At 43.2% G+C, this 21,228-nt stretch overlaps 1 gene segment (V, D, J or C); it reads left to right on the forward strand.

Moving 5' to 3' along the window:
• The first annotated feature begins 18,275 nt into the window (after positions 1-18,275).
• On the forward strand, positions 18,276-20,840 carry LOC121492630. The segment is given in 2 exon segments: positions 18,276-18,319; positions 20,480-20,840. Coding segments are annotated over 2 exon segments (405 nt in total).
• The last annotated feature ends 388 nt before the right edge of the window (positions 20,841-21,228 follow it).

A 21,228-nucleotide genomic window follows, 5' to 3' on the forward strand; every position in this document is an offset into this window, starting at 1 on the left:
CCTCTGACTGACTTATTTCACTCAGCATAACGTCCTCCAGTTGTATCCATGACAGAGCAAATGGTGGGTATTGATTCTTTCTGATGGAGGAACAACAACGATGGCAATGGCAAGGTCTCCAGCCTTGGAGTCAGCTCCCTGTAGTAGCAAACGCCGTATCCCAGTCCCCCCAACTGGCCTAGATACTCCCGGGGCAGTGGGGGGCACTGACCTGCACAGCTTGGTGGCTCAGGCAGCAGGAGAGTCCTGGCTGTCCCTGGGGCAGTGCAGGATCTGGGGTTTTTCTTATGGGTCCCTGGGATCCAGGGTACAGATCTATAGGATACAGAATCAACATGGAAGATAAATTTATGTTTCAACACACTAACAAAAAATTACCTAAAATACAATTAACATAATAATTTTGTTGACACCAGCATTAAAAATAAAGTATTTGGGATTCAACTTCAGGAAGTATAAAATATTGTATAATAAAAATTACCTACATTGATGGGAGTAAAAGGCTAGGCTGGATGCATCAAGGCCAGTGCCGACTGTGAGACTGTGTTAGTTACTAGCTAGGAGCTGACTCCAGAGCTGGAGACCTGGCTGCTGTTCCTCCTTGTTTCACCTTGTGCCTGGAAGAGATGGGCCGCCAGGGAGCAGGGGAATCACAGGTAAACAGCTGTCACTGAGCCCAGCACCCAGCAGGGGTTGTGGCATCTCCACCCAGGCACAGGCACATGAGAATCAGCACAGCAAGCCCCACCCCCAGAACACCACCTGGAAGGTCAGGAGAGGAGCAAGTTCATGACCATCAGCGCTGGAAACCTAGAGGGGTATATGAGGGATTTACAGTATATAGAACTAGATGGTACTCTTCCTTTTTTTTCCTGTTTACTTTTGCTTTTTCCCCTTTTTTATTATTCTTTTCTATTTTTTTCTCTCCTTTGGGATTCTTGGAATTTATTGTTTACTACTTAGTTTTAAAATTTGATTTTCAGTTTAGTGGATCTTTTGCTTTATTTCATTCTGTACTTCGTTTTCAATTTCTGGCCTCCAAACTTGTCAGAATTATCTAGGGTGAAATTTACTCAAGTTGTGGTTAATATTCTTGATGCAGGGGGAGGGGCAAGATGGCGGAGGAGTAGGGTCTCCAGGTCACCTGTCCTCAGCAAATTACCTAGAAAACCATCCAATCATCCTGAAAACCTACGAATTCGGCCTGAGATTTAAAGAGAGACCAGGGGGGGAGGGGCAAGATGGCGGAGGAGTAGGGTCTCCAGGTCACCTGTCCTCAGCAAATTACCTAGAAAACCATCCAATCATCCTGAAAACCTACGAATTCGGCCTGAGATTTAAAGAGAGACCAGCTGGAACGCTACAGTGAGAAGAGTTCGCGCTTCTATCAAGGTAGGAAGACGGGGAAAAAGAAATAAAGGAACAAAAGGCCTCCAAGGGGGAGGGGCCCCGCGAGGAGCCGGGCTGAGGCCGGGGCGAGTGTCCCCAGGACAGGAGAGCCCCGTCCAGGAGGAGCAGGAGCTGCACCGACCTTCCCCGCAGAAAGGGGCTCCCCGGGAATTGGAGCAGGATCCCCAGAAAGGCGGGGACGCCCTCGGGCTCCCTGGGACAGTAACAGAGGAACTGCGCCCCGGAGAGTGCGCCGAGCTCCCTAAGGGCTGCAGCGCTCGGGGGGACCCGGAGCAGCTCGGAGGGGCTCGGGCGGCGGCTCCGCGGAGGGGGCTGCGGGGCTCCGGGAACAGCTCAGCGGCGGCGGATCGGGCGGAGGAAGAAGCTCCGCGCGGAGGGGGCTGCGCGGCTCCGGGAACAGCTCAGAGGGGCTCGGGCGGCGGCTCCGTGGAGGGGGCTGCGCGGCTCCGGGAACAGCTCAGCGGCGGCGGCTCGCGCAGAGGAAGAAGCTCCGCGCGGAGGGGGCTGCGCGGCTCCGGGAACAGCTCGGAGAGGCTCGGGCGGCGGCTCCGCGGAGGGGGCTGCACCGCCAGGAGCGCGAATCCAACAGCGCAGGCCCCGGAGCACAGGGCGCCGGGACACAGCCCAGGATCCGGCCTCCCCCGGGACAGGCAGAGGCCGGGAGGGCCCAGGACAGCAAGGACGCTCCTGCCTGGAACTGAGCAGATCAGCGGCCCCGCCCCGGAGCCCCCAGGCCCTGCAGACGGAGAGCCCCGGAGCTACTGCGGGGGCTGGATCCAGGGTCCCAGAGCTGCCCCCGCCACTGTGGCTTCCTCCCGGGGCCTCACGGGGTCAACAACCCCCACCGAGCCCTGCACCAGGCAGGGGCAGAGCAGCTCCCCCAAGTGCCAACACCTGAGAATCAGCACAGCAGGCCCCTCCCCCAGAAGACCAGCGAGACGGACCAGTTCCAAGGGAAGTCAAGGGACTTAAACTACACAGAATCGGAAGATACTCCCCCGTGGTTTTTTTTGTTTTTTGTTTTTTTGTTTTTGTTTTTTTTTTTTTTGTTTTGTTTTGTTTTGCGCTTTTTTTTTCTCTCTTTCTTCTTGATTTCTGATTGCTTCCCCCACCCCCCCTTTTTTCTTTTTTCTCCTTTCTTTCTTTTTCTTTCTTTTTCTTCTCTTTTTCCCCTATTTTTTTTCTTCTTTCTCTTTTTTCTTTTTCTCTTTTCTTTCCTTCTCTCTCTTTTTCTCCTTTTCCCAATACAACTTGTTTTTGGCCACTCTGCACTGAGCAAAATGACTAGAAGGAAAACCCCTCAAAAAAAAGAATCAGAAACAGCCCACTCTCCCACAGAGTTACAAAATATGGATTACAATTCAATGTCAGAAAGCCAATTCAGAAGCACTATTTTACAGCTACTGGTGGCTCTAGAAAAAACCATAAAGGACTCAAGAGACTTCATGACTGCAGAATTTAGATCTAATCAGGCAGAAATAAAAAATCAATTAAATGAGATGCAATCCAAGCTAGAAGTCCTAACGACGAGGCTTGACGAGGTGGAAGAACGAGTGAGTGACATAGAAGACAAGTTGATGGCAAAGAGGGAAACTGAGGAAAAAAGAGACAGGCAATTAAAAGACCATGAGGATAGATTAAGGGAAATAAATGATAGCCTGAGGAAGAAAAACCTATGTTTAATTGGGGTTCCCGAGGGCGCGGAAAGGGACAGAGGGCCAGAATATGTATTTGAACAAATCCTAGCTGAAAACTTTCCGAATCTGGGAAGGGAAACAGGCATTCAGATCCAGGAAATAGAGAGATCCCCCCCTAAAATCAACAAAAACCGTTCAACACCTCGACACTTAATAGTGAAGCTTGCAAATTCCAAAGATAAGGAGAAGATCCTTAAAGCAGCAAGAGAAAAAAAGTCCCTGACTTTTATGGGGAGGAATATTAGGGTAACAGCAGACCTCTCCACAGAGACCTGGCAGGCCAGAAAGGGCTGGCAGGATATATTCAGGGTCCTAAATGAAAAGAACATGCAACCAAGAATACTTTACCCCGCAAGGCTTTCATTCAAAATGGAAGGAGAGATAAAGAGCTTCCAAGACAGGCAGCAACTGAAAGAATATGTAACCTCCAAACCAGCTCTGCAAGAAATTTTAAGGGGGACTCTTAAAATTCCCCTTTAAGAAAAAGTTCAGTGGAACAATCCACAAGAACAAGGACTGAATAGATATGATGACACTAAACTCATATCTGTCAATAGTAACTCTGAATGTGAACGGGCTTAATGACCCCATCAAAAGGCGCAGGGTTTCAGACTGGATAAAAAAGCAGGACCCATCTATTTGCTGTCTACAAGAGACTCATTATAGACAGAAGGACACCTACAACCTGAAAATAAAAGGTTGGAGAACCATTTACCATTCAAATGGTCCTCAAAAGAAAGCAGGGGTTGCCATCCTTATATCAGATAAATTAAAATTTACCCCGAAGACTATAGTGAGAGATGAAGAGGGACACTATCTCATACTCAAAGGATCTATCCAACAAGAGGACTTAACACTCCTCAATATATATGCCCCGAATGTGGGAGCTGCCAAATATTTAAACCAATTAATAACCAAACTCAAGAAATACCTTGATAATAATACACTTATACTTGGTGACTTCAATCTAGCTCTTTCTACCCTGGATAGGTCTTCTAAGCATAATATCTCCAAAGAAACGAGAGCTTTAAATGATACACTGGACCAGATGGATTTCACAGATATCTACAGAACTTTACATCCAAACTCAACTGAATACACATTCTTCTCAAGTGCACATGGAACTTTCTCCAGAATAGACCACATACTGGGTCACAAATCGGGTCTGAACCGATACCAAAAGATCGGGATAGTCCCCTGTATATTCTCAGACCATAATGCCTTGAAATTAGAACTTAATCACAACAAGAAATATGGAAGGACCACAAACACGTGGAGGTTAAGGACCATCCTGCTAAAAGATGAAAAGGTCAACCAGGAAATTAAGGAAGAATTAAAAAGATTCATGGAAACTAATGAAAATGAAGATACAACCGTTCAAAATCTTTGGGATGCAGCAAAAGCAGTCCTGAGGGGGAAATACATCGCAATACAAGCATACATTCAAAAACAGGAAAGATCTCAAATACAAAAGCTCACCTTACACATAAAGGAACTAGAGAAAAAGCAACAAATAGACCCCACCCCCAGCAGAAGAAGAGAGTTAATTAAAATTCGAGCAGAACTCAATGATATCGAGACCAAAAGAACTGTGGAACAGATCAACAGAACCAGGAGTTGGTTCTTTGAAAGAATTAATAAGATAGATAAACCATTAGCCAACCTTATTAAAAAGAAGAGAGAGAAGACTCAAATTAATAAAATCATGAATGAGAAAGGGGACATCACTACCAACACCAAGGAAATACAAACGATTTTAAAAACATATTATGAACAGCTGTACGCCAATAAATTAGGAAATCTAGAAGAAATGGACGCATTCCTGGAAAGCCACAAACTACCAAAACTGGAGCAGGAAGAAATAGAAAACCTGAACAGGCCAATAACCAGGGAGGAAATTGAAGCAGTCATCAAAAACCTCCCAGGAAACAAGAGTCCAGGGCCAGATGGCTTCCCAGGGGAATTCTATCAAACGTTTAAAGAAGAAATCATACCTATTCTACTAAAGCTGTTTGGAAAGATAGAAAGAGATGGAGTACTTCCAAATTCGTTCTATGAGGCCAGCATCACCTTAATTCCAAAACCAGACAAAGACCCCACCAAAAAGGAGAATTACAGACCAATATCCCTGATGAACATGGATGCAAAAATTCTCAACAAGATACTAGCCAATAGGATCCAACAACACATTAAGAAAATTATTCACCATGACCAAGTAGGATTTATCCCTGGGACACAAGGCTGGTTCAACACTCGTAAAACCATCAATGTGATTCATCATATCAGCAAGAGAAAAACCAAGAACCATATGATCCTCTCATTAGATGCAGAGAAAGCATTTGACAAAATACAGCATCCATTCCTGATCAAAACCCTTCAGAGTGTTGGGATAGAGGGAACTTTCCTCGACATCTTAAAAGCCATCTACGAAAAGCCCACAGCAAATATCATTCTCAATGGGGAAGCACTGGGAGCCTTTCCCCTAAGATCAGGAACAAGACAGGGATGTCCACTCTCACCACTGCTGTTCAACATAGTTCTGGAAGTCCTCGCCTCAGCAATCAGACAACATAAAGACATTAAAGGCATTCAAATTGGCAAAGAAGAAGTCAAACTCTCCCTCTTCGCCGATGACATGATACTCTACATAGAAAACCCAAAAGCCTCCACCCCCAGATTGCTAGAACTCATACAGCAATTTGGTAGCGTGGCAGGATACAAAATCAATGCCCAGAAATCAATGGCATTTCTATACACTAACAATGAGGCTGAAGAAAGAGAAATTAAGGAGTCAATCCCATTTACAATTGCACCCAAAAGCATAAGATACCTAGGAATAAACCTAACCAAAGAGGTAAAAGATCTATACCCTAAAAACTATAGAACACTTCTGAAAGAAATTGAGGAAGACACAAAGAGATGGAAAAATATTCCATGCTCATGGATTGGCAGAATTAATATTGTAAAAATGTCAATGTTACCCAGGGCAATTTATACGTTTAATGCAATCCCTATCAAAATACCATGGACTTTCTTCAGAGAGTTAGAACAAATTATTTTAAGATTTGTGTGGAATCAGAAAAGACCCCGAATAGCCAGGGGAATTTTAAAAAAGAAAACCTTAGCTGGGGGCATCACAATGCCAGATTTCAGGTTGTATTACAAAGCTGTGGTCATCAAGACAGTGTGGTACTGGCACAAAAACAGACACATAGATCAATGGAACAGAATAGAGAACCCAGAAGTGGACCCTGAAATGTACGGCCATCTAATATTCGATAAAGGAGGAAAGACTATCCATTGGAAGAAAGACAGTCTCTTCAATAAATGGTGCTGGGAAAATTGGACATCCACATGCAGAAGAATGAAACTGGACCACTCTCTTTCACCATACACAAAGATAAACTCAAAATGGATGAGAGATCTAAATGTGAGACAAGATTCCATCAAAATCCTAGAGGAGAACACAGGCAACACCCTTTTTGAACTTGGCCACAGTAACTTCTTGCAAGATACATCCACGAAGGCAAAAGAAACAAAATCAAAAATGAACTATTGGGACTTCATCAAGATAAGAAGCTTTTGCACAGCAAAGGATACAGTCAACAAAACTAAAAGACAACCTACAGAATGGGAGAAGATATTTGCAAATGACATATCAGATAAAGGGCTAGTTTCCAAAATCTATAAAGAACTTATTAAACTCAACACCAAAGAAACAAACAATCCAATCATGAAATGGGCAAAAGACATGAAGAGAAATCTCACAGAGGAAGACATGGACATGGCCAACATGCACATGAGAAAATGCTCTGCATCACTTGCCATCAGGGAAATACAAATCAAAACCACAATGAGATACCACCTCACACCAGTGAGAATGGGGAAAATTAACAAGGCAGGAAACAACAAATGTTGGAGAGGATGCGGAGAAAAGGGAACCCTCTTACACTGTTGGTGGGAATGTGAACTGGTGCAGCCACTCTGGAAAACTGTGTGGAGGTTCCTCAAAGAGTTAAAAATAGACCTGCCCTACGACCCAGCAATTGCACTGTTGGGGATTTACCCCAAAGATTCAGATGCAATGAAACGTCGGGACACCTGCACCCCGATGTTTCTATCAGCAATGGCCACAATAGCCAAACTGTGGAAGGAGCCTCGGTGTCCATCGAAAGATGAATGGATAAAGAAGATGTGGTTTATGTATACAATGGAATATTACTCAGCAATTAGAAACGACAAATACCCACCATTTGCTTCAACGTGGATGGAACTGGAGGGTATTATGCTGAGTGAAATAAGTCAATCGGAGAAGGACAAACAGTGTATGTTCTCATTCATTTGGGGAATATGAATAATAGTGAAAGGGAATATAAAGGAAGGGAAAAGAAATGTTGGGAAATATCAGGAAGGGAGACAGAACATAAAGACTCCTAACTCGGGGAAACGAACTAGGGGTGGTGGAAGGGGAGGAGGGCGGGTGTTGGAGGGGAATGGGTGACGGGCACTGAGGTGGTCACTTGACGGGATGAGCACTGGGTGTTTTTCTGTATGTTGGTAAATTAAACACCAATAAAAGTTAATTAAAAAAAAAAAAAAAAAAAAAAAAAAAAAAAAAGATAAGAAGCTTTTGCACAGCAAAGGATACAGTCAACAAAACTAAAAGACAACCTACAGAATGGGAGAAGATATTTGCAAATGACATATCAGATAAAGGGCTAGTTTCCAAAATCTATAAAGAACTTATTAAACTCAACACCAAAGAAACAAACAATCCAATCATGAAATGGGCAAAAGACATGAAGAGAAATCTCACAGAGGAAGACATGGACATGGCCAACATGCACATGAGAAAATGCTCTGCATCACTTGCCATCAGGGAAATACAAATCAAAACCACAATGAGATACCACCTCACACCAGTGAGAATGGGGAAAATTAACAAGGCAGGAAACAACAAATGTTGGAGAGGATGCGGAGAAAAGGGAACCCTCTTACACTGTTGGTGGGAATGTGAACTGGTGCAGCCACTCTGGAAAACTGTGTGGAGGTTCCTCAAAGAGTTAAAAATAGACCTGCCCTACGACCCAGCAATTGCACTGTTGGGGATTTACCCCAAAGATTCAGATGCAATGAAACGTCGGGACACCTGCACCCCGATGTTTCTATCAGCAATGGCCACAATAGCCAAACTGTGGAAGGAGCCTCGGTGTCCATCGAAAGATGAATGGATAAAGAAGATGTGGTTTATGTATACAATGGAATATTACTCAGCAATTAGAAACGACAAATACCCACCATTTGCTTCAACGTGGATGGAACTGGAGGGTATTATGCTGAGTGAAATAAGTCAATCGGAGAAGGACAAACAGTGTATGTTCTCATTCATTTGGGGAATATGAATAATAGTGAAAGGGAATATAAAGGAAGGGAAAAGAAATGTTGGGAAATATCAGGAAGGGAGACAGAACATAAAGACTCCTAACTCGGGGAAATGAACTAGGGGTGGTGGAAGGGGAGGAGGGCGGGTGTTGGAGGGGAATGGGTGTCGGGCACTGAGGTGGACACTTGACGGGATGAGCACTGGGTGTTTTTCTGTATGTTGGTAAATTAAACACCAATAAAAGTTAAAAAAAAAAATAAATAAAGAGAGACCAGCTGGAACGCTACAGTGAGAAGAGTTCGCGCTTCTATCAAGGTAGGAAGACGGGGAAAAAGAAATAAAGGAACAAAAGGCCTCCAAGGGGGAGGGGCCCCGCGAGGAGCCGGGCTGAGGCCGGGGCGAGTGTCCCCAGGACAGGAGAGCCCCGTCCCGGAGGAGCAGGAGCTGCACCGACCTTCCCCGCGGAAAGGGGCTCCCCGGGAATTGGAGCAGGATCCCCAGAAAGGCGGGGACGCCCTCGGGCTCCCTGGGACAGTAACAGAGGAACTGCGCCCCGGGAGATGCGCCGAGCTCCCTAAGGGCTGCAGCGCTCGGCGGGACCCGGAGTAGCTCGGAGGGGCTCGGGCGGCGGCTCTGCGGAGGGGGCTGCGCGGCTCCCGGAACAGCTCGGAGGGGCTCGGGCGGCGGCTCCGCGGAGGGGGCTGCGCGGCTCCGGGAACAGCTCAGCGGCGGCGGCTCGGGCGGAGGAAGAAGCTCCGCGCGGAGGGGGCTGCGCGGCTCCGGGAACAGCTCGGAGAGGCTCGGGCGGCGGCTCCGCGGAGGGGGCTGCACCGCCGGGAGCGCGAATCCAACAGCGCAGGCCCCGGAGCACAGGGCGCCGGGACACAGCCCAGGATCCGGCCTCCCCCGGGACAGGCAGAGGCCGGGAGGGCCCAGGACAGCAAGGACGCTCCTGCCTGGAACTGAGCAGATCAGCGGCCCCGCCCCGGAGCCCCCAGGCCCTGCAGACGGAGAGCCCCGGAGCTACTACAGGGGCTGACTCCAGGGTCCCAGAGCTGCCCCCGCCACTGTGGCTTCCTCCCAGGGCCTCACGGGGTGAACAACCCCCACCGAGCCCTGCACCAAGCAGGGGCAGAGCAGCTCCCCCAAGTGCTAACACCTGAGAATCAGCACAGCAGGCCCCTCCCCCAGAAGACCAGCGAGACAGACCAGTTCCAAGGGAAGTCAAGGGACTTAAACTACACAGAATCGGAAGATACTCCCCCGTGGTTTTTTTTTGTTTGTTTGTTTTTTGTTTTTTTGTTTTTGTTTTTGTTTTGTTTTGTGCTTTTTTTTTCTCTCTTTCTTCTTGATTTATGATTGCTTCCCCCACCCCCCCTTTTTTCTTTTTTCTCCTTTCTTTCTTTTTCTTTCTTTTTCTTCTCTTTTTCCCCTATTTTTTTCTTCTTTCTCTTTTTTCTTTTTCTCTTTTCTTTCCTTCTCTCTCTTTTTCTCCTTTTCCCAATACAACTTGTTTTTGGCCACTCTGCACTGAGCAAAATGACTAGAAGGAAAACCCCTCAAAAAAAAGAATCAGAAACAGCCCACTCTCCCACAGAGTTACAAAATATGGATTACAATTCAATGTCAGAAAGCCAATTCAGAAGCACTATTTTACAGCTACTGGTGGCTCTAGAAAAAACCATAAAGGACTCAAGAGACTTCATGACTGCAGAATTTAGATCTAATCAGGCAGAAATTAAAAATCAATTAAATGAGATGCAATCCAAGCTAGAAGTCCTAACGACGAGGCTTGACGAGGTGGAAGAACGAGTGAGTGACATAGAAGACAAGTTGATGGCAAAGAGGGAAACTGAGGAAAAAAGAGACAGGCAATTAAAAGACCATGAGGATAGATTAAGGGAAATAAATGATAGCCTGAGGAAGAAAAACCTACGTTTAATTGGGGTTCCTGAGGGCGCGGAAAGGGACAGAGGGCCAGAATATGTATTTGAACAAATCCTAGCTGAAAACTTTCCGAATCTGGGAAGGGAAACAGGCATTCAGATCCAGGAAATAGAGAGATCCCCCCCTAAAATCAACAAAAACCGTTCAACACCTCGACATCTAATAGTGAAGCTTGCAAATTCCAAAGATAAGGAGAAGATCCTTAAAGCAGCAAGAGAAAAAAAGTCCCTGACTTTTATGGGGAGGAATATTAGGGTAACAGCAGACCTCTCCACAGAGACCTGGCAGGCCAGAAAGGGCTGGCAGGATATATTCAGGGTCCTAAATGAAAAGAACATGCAACCAAGAATACTTTACCCCGCAAGGCTTTCATTCAAAATGGAAGGAGAGATAAAGAGCTTCCAAGACAGGCAGCAACTGAAAGAATATGTAACCTCCAAACCAGCTCTGCAAGAAATTTTAAGGGGGACTCTTAAAATTCCCCTTTAAGAAGAAGTTCAGTGGAACAATCCACAAAAACAAGGACTGAATAGATATGATGACACTAAACTCATATCTATCAATAGTAACTCTGAATGTGAACGGGCTTAATGACCCCATCAAAAGGCGCAGGGTTTCAGACTGGATAAAAAAGCAGGACCCATCTATTTGCTGTCTACAAGAGACTCATTTTAGACAGAAGGACACCTACAACCTGAAAATAAAAGGTTGGAGAACCATTTACCATTCAAATGGTCCTCAAAAGAAAGCAGGGGTTGCCATCCTTATATCAGATAAATTAAAATTTACCCCGAAGACTATAGTGAGAGATGAAGAGGGACACTATCTCATACTCAAAGGATCTATCCAACAAGAGGACTTAACACTCCTCAATATATATGCCCCGAATGTGGGAGCTGCCAAATATTTAAACCAATTAATAACCAAACTCAAGAAATACCTTGATAATAATACACTTATACTTGGTGACTTCAATCTAGCTCTTTCTACCCTGGATAGGTCTTCTAAGCACAACATCTCCAAAGAAACGAGAGCTTTAAATGATACACTGGACCAGATGGATTTCACAGATATCTACAGAACTTTACATCCAAACTCAACTGAATACACATTCTTCTCAAGTGCACATGGAACTTTCTCCAGAATAGACCACATACTGGGTCACAAATCGGGTGTGAACCGATACCAAAAGGTCGGGATAGTCCCCTGTATATTCTCAGACCATAATGCCTTGAAATTAGAACTTAATCACAACAAGAAATATGGAAGGACCACAAACACGTGGAGGTTAAGGACCATCCTGCTAAAAGATGAAAAGGTCAACCAGGAAATTAAGGAAGAATTAAAAAGATTCATGGAAACTAATGAAAATGAAGATACAACCGTTCAAAATCTTTGGGATGCAGCAAAAGCAGTCCTGAGGGGGAAATACATCGCAATACAAGCATACATTCAAAAACTGGAAAGATCTCAAATTCAAAAGCTCACCTTACACATAAAGGAACTAGAGAAAAAGCAACAAATAGACCCCACCCCCAGCAGAAGAAGAGAGTTAATTAAAATTCGAGCAGAACTCAATGATATCGAGACCAAAAGAACTGTGGAACAGATCAACAGAACCAGGAGTTGGTTCTTTGAAAGAATTAATAAGATAGAGAAACCATTAGCCAACCTTGTTAAAAAGAAGAGAGAGAAGACTCAAATTAATAAAATCATGAATGAAAAAATAAATAAATAAATAAAAAATAAAAATAAAAAAAAATCTTGAATGAGAAAGGAGAGATCACTACCAACACCAAGGAAATACAAACGATTTTAAAAACATATTATGGGGATCCCTGGGTGGCGCAGCGGTTTGGCGCCTGCCTTTGGCCCAGGGCGCGATCCTGGAGACCCGGGATCGAATCCCACGTCAGGCTCCCGGTGCATGGAGCCTGCTTCTCCCTCTGCCTGTGTCTCTCTCTCTCTCTCTCTCTCTCTCTCTCTCTCTCTCTCTCTCTATCATGAATAAATAAATAAAATCTTTAAAAAAAAAACAAATTATGAACAGCTGTACACCAATAAATTAGGAAATCTAGAAGAAATGGATGCATTCCTGGAAAGCCACAAACTACCAAAACTGGAGCAGGAAGAAATAGAAAACTTGAACAGGCCAATAACCAGGGAGGAAATTGAAGCAGTCATCAAAAACCTCCCGAGACACAAGAGTCCAGGGCCAGATGGCTTCCCAGGGGAATTCTATCAAACGTTTAAAGAAGAAATCATACCTATTCTACTAAAGCTGTTTGGAAAGATAGAAAGAGATGGAGTACTTCCAAATTCGTTCTATGAGGCCAGCATCACCTTAATTCCGAAACCAGACAAAGACCCCACCAAAAAGGAGAATTACAGACCAATATCCCTGATGAACATGGATGCAAAAATTCTCAACAAGATACTAGCCAATAGGATCCAACAACACATTAAGAAAATTATTCACCATGACCAAGTAGGATTTATCCCCGGGACACAAGGCTGGTTCAACACTCGTAAAACCATCAATGTGATTCATCATATCAGCAAGGGAAAAACCAAGAATCATATGATACTCTCATTAGATGCAGAGAAAGCATTTGACAAAATACAGCATCCATTCCTGATCAAAACCCTTCAGAGTGTTGGGATAGAGGGAACTTTCCTCGACATCTTAAAAGCCATCTACGAAAAGCCCACAGGAAATATCATTCTCAAAGGGGAAGCATTGGGAGCCTTTCCCCTAAGATCAGGAACAAGACAGGGATGTCCACTCTCACCACTGCTGTTCAACATAGTTCTGGAAGTCCTCGCCTCAGCAATCAGACAACAAAAAGACGTTAAAGGCATTCAAATTGGCAAAGAAGAAGTCAAACTCTCCCTATTCGCCGATGACATGATACTCTACATAGAAAACCCAAAAGCCTCCACCCCAAGATTGCTAGAACTCATACAACAATTTGGTAGCGTGGCAGGATACAAAATCAATGCCCAGAAATCAATGGCATTGCTATACACTTACAATGAGACTGAAGAAAGAGAAATTAAGGAGTCAATCCCATTTACAATTGCACCGAAAAGCATAAGATACCTAGGAATAAACCTAACCAAAGAGGTAAAAGATCTATACCCTAAAAACTATAGAACACTTCTGAAAGAAATTGAGGAAGACACAAAGAGATGGAAAAATATTCCATGCTCATGGATTGGCAGAATTAATATTGTAAAAATGTCAATGTTACCCAGGGCAATTTATACGTTTAATGCAATCCCTATCAAAATACCATGGACTTTCTTCAGAGAGTTAGAACAAATTATTTTAAGATTTGTGTGGAATCAGAAAAGACCCCAAATAGCCAGGGGAATTTTAAAAAAGAAAACCATAGCTGGGGGCATCACAATGCCAGATTTCAGGTTGTACTACAAAGCTGTGTTCATCAAGACAGTGTGGTACTGGCACAAAAAGAGACACATAGATCAATGGAACAGAATAGAGAACCCAGAAGTGGACCCTGAAATGTACGGTCATCTAATATTCGATAAAGGAGGAAAGACTATCCATTGGAAGAAAGACAGTCTCTTCAATAAATGGTGCTGGGAAAATTGGACATCCACATGCAGAAGACTGAAACTGGACCACTCTCTTTCACCATACACAAAGATAAACTCAAAATGGATGAGAGATCTAAATGTGAGACAAGAGTCCATGAAAATCATAGAAGAGAACACAGGCAACACCCTCTTTGAACTCGGCCACAGTAACTTCTTGCAAGATACCTCCACGAAGGCAAAAGAAACAAAAGCAAAAATGAACTATTGGGACTTCATCAAGATAAGAAGCTTTTGCACAGCAAAGGATACAGTCAACAAAACTAAAAGACAACCTACAGAATGGGAGAAGATATTTGCAAATGACATATCAGATAAAGGGCTAGTTTCCAAAATCTATAAAGAACTTATTAAACTCAACAGAAAAGAAACAAACAATCCAATCATGAAATGGGCAAAAGACATGAAGAGAAATCTCACAGAGGAAGACATGGACATGGCCAACATGCACATGAGAAAATGCTCTGCATCACTTGCCATCAGGGAAATACAAATCAAAACCACAATGAGATACCACCTCACACCAGTGAGAATGGGGAAAATTAACAAGGCAGGAAACCACAAATGTTGGAGAGGATGCGGAGAAAAGGGAACCCTCTTACACTGTTGGTGGGAATGTGAACTGGTGCAGCCACTCTAGAAAACTGTGTGGAGGTTCCTCAAAGAGTTAAAAATAGACCTGCCCTACGACCCAGCAATTGCACTGTTGGGGGTTTACCCCAAAGATTCAGATGCAATGAAACGTCGGGACAGTTGCACCCCGATGTTTCTATCAGCAATGGCTATAATAGCCAAACTGTGGAAGGAGCCTCGGTGTCCATCGAAAGATGAATGGATAAAGAAGATGTGGTTTATGTATACAATGGAATATTACTCAGCAATTAGAAACGACAAATACCCACCATTTGCTTCAACGTGGATGGAACTGGAGGGTATTATGCTGAGTGAAGTAAGTCAATCGGAGAAGGACAAACAGTGTATGTTCTCATTCATTTGGGGAATATGAATAATAGTGAAAGGGAATATAAAGGAAGGGAAAAGAAATGTTGGGAAATATCAGGAAGGGAGACAGAACATAAAGACTCCTAACTCGGGGAAACGAACTAGGGGTGGTGGAAGGGGAGGAGGGCGGGTGTTGGAGGGTAATGGGTGACGGGCACTGAGGTGGACACTTGACAGGATGAGCACTGGGTGTTTTTCTGTATGTTGGTAAATTGAACACCAATAAAATTAATTTAAAAAAAAAATAAAGAGAGATTGGCCAGAACACTACAGAGAGAAGAGTTTTCACTTCTAAAAATGTAGGAAGGCAGAAATAATAAAATAAAAAATATCAACTAGGGGAGGAAAACTGTGATGAGCCCATGTAAGGCCCACTGCTAAAGCCCCCAGGACAGGAAAGTCCACCCGTGGAGAAGCTGGAACATTATAAATCTGCCTTGTGTCTTCCCAGACAGAAAAGTGATTACTAGTAAAATTGGGCAAAATCACAGGAAGGGCATTGAAGCATCCAGTTCCCAGTGTCACTAGTAGAGGAAGTGAGTCCAGGGGCAAGCGCAACAAATGTGGGATCTCAGTAAAGGGTTGAAACGTGCACCTAGCAGGGCATGTAGGAGAAGCCAGTCTTTCCAGGGTCTGGCAGTGGGATCTCCAGAGGGAGTTGTCTGTGTTCCGCTGGCTTCGGAAGCCATGATCCCTGGGAGCATGATTCCAGCACCCAGGGACCTGGATCCCAGGGCACAGAGCCGATACATCCCAGGATCCTGGACTTCCCCTGGAAGAGATGGTGGTGGGGAAGGCACAGGACAGGGAATACTCTCATGCCCCTGGGGGCCCTGAAAGCTGTGCAGACCTACACCCACAGGCCAGGCTGTGAGCATCTAGGCCAGTGCAGACTGGGAGACTGTGGTAGTTACTGAGGGGAGCTGATTCCAGGGTTCGAGAACTGGCTGCCACCGCGTTGTTGTTCATCCTTGTTTCACCTTGTGCCTGGGAGAGAAGGGCTGTCAGGGAACAAAGGACTCACATGGTAAAAGGCTCCCACTATGTCCAGCACCGAGCAAGGGTGAAAAGAGGGAAAATGAGTTGGAAACATCAGTGAGGTTGACAAACCATGAGAGACTCCTAACTCTGGGAAACGAACAAGGCCTTTTGGAAGGGGAAGTGAGCAGGTGGTTTCAGTAAATTGGTAATGGGCACTGACAGGGGCAGTGATGGGATGAACACTGGGTGTATATTATAGGTTGGATTCAAACTTCAATAAAAATATATAATATGGGCAGGCCTGGTGTTTCAGTAGTTTATAGCTGCCTTCAGCTCAGGGTGTGATCCTGGAGATCCGGGATCAAGTTCCACATCAGGCTCCCTGCACATGGACCCTGCTTCTCCCTCTTCCTGTGTCTGTGCTTCTCTCTCTATTTGTCTGTCATGAATAAATAAATTATGTATATATATAATATATATATATGCATACATATATTATGTACATAAATAACGCAGAAAAATAACATCTTATTGAAGAAGAAATGGGTCAATGAAGAAAATAAGAATTTAAGCAAAATTTTGATCAATGAAAATTAAATCATGACTTGTTAAAGCTTTGGACACACCAACAGCCATCCACAGATGGAACTACTGATGACTACAGGTCTTCCTCAAAAACAGGAAAAGTCTAAAACAAGCAAGATAAACCTGCACCTAAAAGAGCTGAAGAAAAATATCAAAGAAAGCCTAAACCTAACTGGAGAAGAGAAAACATGAATATTAGAGTATAACTTAAGTATATAGAAATAAAAAAGGCAAACAAACTTAGGAGCTAATATTATGTAAATATTAGTAAGTGTAAAAAGTCATGAGACAGATTTGACAATTTAAAGGTGAAAGTACCCAAACTAAAAAATCATGAATGAATGAGGAGAGATCACAATGAACACCTAAGAATTACAAGCAACTATAAGAAGAAATTTTGAGCAGTTATAAGCCAAGATATTGGATGACCTGGAGAAATGGATGCAATCCTAGGAACACAAAACCAACCAAAAACAGAAACAACAATGAATGGACAAACTGCAGAAAACAATTACCTGGAAATAAAAATGAATCATAATTAAAAGTCTCCCAAAAGCAAGATTATATGGACAGATGATTCCCCAGGGAAATTCAACAAGAACAATCAGTATCTATTCTTCTATAATGATTCCAAATAATAGAAATTGAAGGAAAACTTCCAGACTCACTTTCTGATGTCAGCATTACCTTGAACCCAAAACCAAACATCCCAGTAAGAAGGAGAATTACAGAACAATGCCATTGATGAATCTGGATGCAAATTTCTCACCAAGATCCTAACCATGAGGATCCAATAGTATATTAATAGGATTATTCACGACAATGAAAAAAATGGGCTTAATTCTTGGGCTGCAAAGGTGGTTCAGTATGTATTTATTGAACAGTGTGATAATCCCATTAATAAAATAAAGGATAAGAACCATTTTATCCTCTCAACTGATGCCCAAAAATAATTTGACAAAATATATTATTCTTTCTTGATAAAAATCTTTTCCTGTTTACGGATAGGGGGATAAACCAAATTCACGAAAGCCATCTACAGAAGATACACAAAGAATGTCATCCTCAACGTGGAAAACCTGAGACCATTTCTCGTAAGGTAAGGAACATGACAGGATTCTGCACTATCACCACCTTTATTCAACATAAAACTAGACATCCTAGCCTGAATAGTCAGAAAAATAATTAAAAGTCATGCAAATCACCAAAGAAAAAAAACCAAATTTCACTCTTCACAGACAACAAGATACTTTAAGGAGAAACCGCAAAGGCTCTATCGAAAAATTGCTGGAACTGATACAGGAATTCAGCAATACCTGAGTATATAAAATTAATGCAAGGAAGTCAGTAGCATTGCTATATACTACAAATGAAAGAGAAGAAAGACAAACCAAGGACAATGAATCCCATTTATAAATGCATCAGAAAATTCATATAATGGGAATGATCCTAACCAAAGAGGGAAAGGACCTAAAGTCTAAAAATTCTAAAATGATCCCAAGCTGTGTATATACTGAGATGACATGTATATAGGGACCACCTTCTATTGAATGAAATAGCCCAGACCTGACCCTGCATCTGGGAGAGGAGCCCCAGTCCCAGGAACATTAGGTGACCCACTCAATGATCAGGACAAAACACAACACACCATGGAGTCTGTGCTCACCTGGGTTTTCCTTGACACTATTTTTAAAATATATTTTTATATATTTTCTATTTGAATCAATTTGCCAACATATAGCATATCACCCAGTGCTCATCACGTCAACTGAAGAATGGGCATTTTTAAGAACTCACAGTAAATATACCATAATATATATGTTAAATCATTTTTAAAATGTATCTATGATTTTGATATTTTCATCTAATTTTCTTAGAGAGAAATTATACCTCAAAAGTTCATAAACATTGGGATATGGGATACTGAGATTAAATATGTTTGATTTACACATTTTATCTGCAACTGGGAACATAGATCAATTAACCAAAACCATCATGACTCCACTGTGGTAACATGTGGGTTGAAATTGAAACCACAGCTGTCTTTCCTAATTCAACCAGGCCCACACCTCACTTTCAGCCTGTCCAGACACCCATCATCTCATGACATCCCTGTTTGGGGACTTCCTGAACTAATGGAAAAGGCCTGTTAATACTAGGTGCTATTGGATACTCAGAAAGCATGAACAAGTGTCAACTGGCATTCATCTGAAGCTACTATTCCTCTATAGGGAATAGGTCAGAGCTCGACAATTCATGTTTACCTTGTGCTGTTCCCCTGACTTTCACCACCTGACACCAATAATGGATGTCTGTTTCTAATTCAATATTTTTAATGTAATGTCTAGTTCTAGATACTAGGAATCTCTCGACTTCCCCTGGAGATTTCCTACGACCCAACAAGTGCACTACTGGGATTTACTACAAAGATACAGATGCAGTGAAAAACCATGACACCCACACCCCAATGTTTATAGCAGAAGATCCATAGTAGCCAAAGTGTGGAAGGAGCCTCGGTGTCCATTGATAGATGAATGGATAATGAAGATGTGCCTATATATACAATGGAATATTACTCAGCCATTAGAAATGAAGAACACCCACCATTTGCTTTGACGTGGATGGAACTGAAGGGTATTATGCTGAGTAAAGTAAGTCAGTCGCAGAAGAACGAATATATGGTCTCATTCATTTAGGGAATATAAAAAGTAGTGAAAAAGACTGAAGGGGAAAGGAGATAAAATGAGTGGGAAATATCAGAGAGGTCGACAGAACATGAGAGACTCCTAACTCTGGGAAAGGAACTCTGGGAAGGAACTCTGAGAAGGGGTAGTGGTAAGGGAGGTCGGCGGGGGTAGGGGTGACTGGGTGACGGGCAATGAGGCGTCACTTGACCTGGTGAGCACTGAGTGTTATACTATATGTTGGCAAAACACACTCCAATGAAAAATAATTAAGAAATAAAATTTGAAAAAAAAAATTCAGATAATGAGGAATAATCCTAACCAAAGAGGAAAGGACCTATAGTCTAAAAATTCTAAAATATGTATGAAAGATATTAAAGAAGACAGAAATATATGGAAAACAGTCTATTCTCTTGTAGTGGAAAAATAAATATTCACATAATGTCTATGCCACCAACAGCAATCTATGCATTCAATATGAACCCTATCAAAACACCACCAACATTTTTCTAGGGAACAGAAGAAGCCTAAAATTTGTAACTAAACAGAAAAGATTCTGACTAGGCAAAAGAATGTTGAAATAAAAAAGAAATCAGTGCAGCCCGGGTGTCTCAGCATTTTAGCACTGCCTTTTTGCCCAGGGCGTGATCCTTGAGACCTGGGAATAAGGCCCATATTAGGCACCCTGCATGGCGCCTGCTGCTCCCTCTGCCTGTGTCTCTGACATTCTCTCTGACTCTCTGTGTCTCTCATGAGTAAATTAAAAAAACTTAAAAAAATCAAATGAATGAAAACATATGTTTGTTATTCTCCTATTGACTTACTTCACTCAGCATAATATCCTCCAGCTCCATCCACATTGAAGCAAATGGTGGGCATTTATCATTTCTAATAGCTGAGTAATATGCCACTGTATACATAGACCACATATTTTTTTATCCACTCATCTGTCAATGCATACCGAAGCTCCTTCCACAGTTTAGCTATTGTGAACATTGCTGCTATAAACATTGAGGTGCAGGTGTCCTGCCATTTCACTGAAACTGCATCCTTAACGCTATTTTAAAAGATAATTCATGGAGAACAACACAACTTGAGTATGTGAGGTGAGATGAAGTGAGAGAAATTGGGTGGGCGACCGTATTCTGACCAGGATGCCTTCTGTTTGTAGCTGTCCAAGGTGAAGTACAGCAGCTGGAGTCTGGGGGAGACCGAGTGAAACCTCGGGGGTCCCAGAGACTCTCCTGTGTGGCCTCAAGGTTCACCTTCAGTAGCTACAGCATGCATTGGCTCCATCAGTCTCCTGGGAAGGGGCTACAGTGGATCACATACATTAGCAGTAGTGGAAGCAGCACATACTATGCAGATGCTGTGAAGGGTCGATTCACCATCTCCAGAGACAAAGACAAGAACATGCTGTATCTGCAGATGAACAGCCTGAGAGCCCAGGACATAGCCCTGTATTACTGTGCAGATCCAGTGAGGGAACGTCACTGTCAGCCCACACAGAAACCTTCCTGCAGGGACTAACACATCAATGGGCTATAGGGGCTCTCATGTCACCAGGGAGTGCTCAGGTCACCAGACCCTATTCAGGACAGCAGGGGTGCAATGGAACCAGGATGTATAGGTGAAGGTTCAGGAAAATATTTATTTTCATTTGACTAAAAAACAAAATAAGCTCTTTTGGGTGGAAATCTGGATTAAAACAGTTTGTAATACTTTATATCATTGCTATTAATGTTAGTTTTATGATACAATAATATTTTTAACTATTATTATTTTTATTAGAGTTCACTTTGCCAACATATAGCATAACACCCAGTGCTCATCCCGCCAAGTGCTCCCCTCAGTGCCCGTCACCCAGTCACCCCAACACTCCACCCACCTCCCCTTCCACTACCCCTTGTTCATTTTC

Source organism: Vulpes lagopus, chromosome 6 (assembly GCF_018345385.1).
Source record: "Vulpes lagopus strain Blue_001 chromosome 6, ASM1834538v1, whole genome shotgun sequence".
NCBI lineage: Eukaryota > Metazoa > Chordata > Mammalia > Carnivora > Canidae > Vulpes > Vulpes lagopus.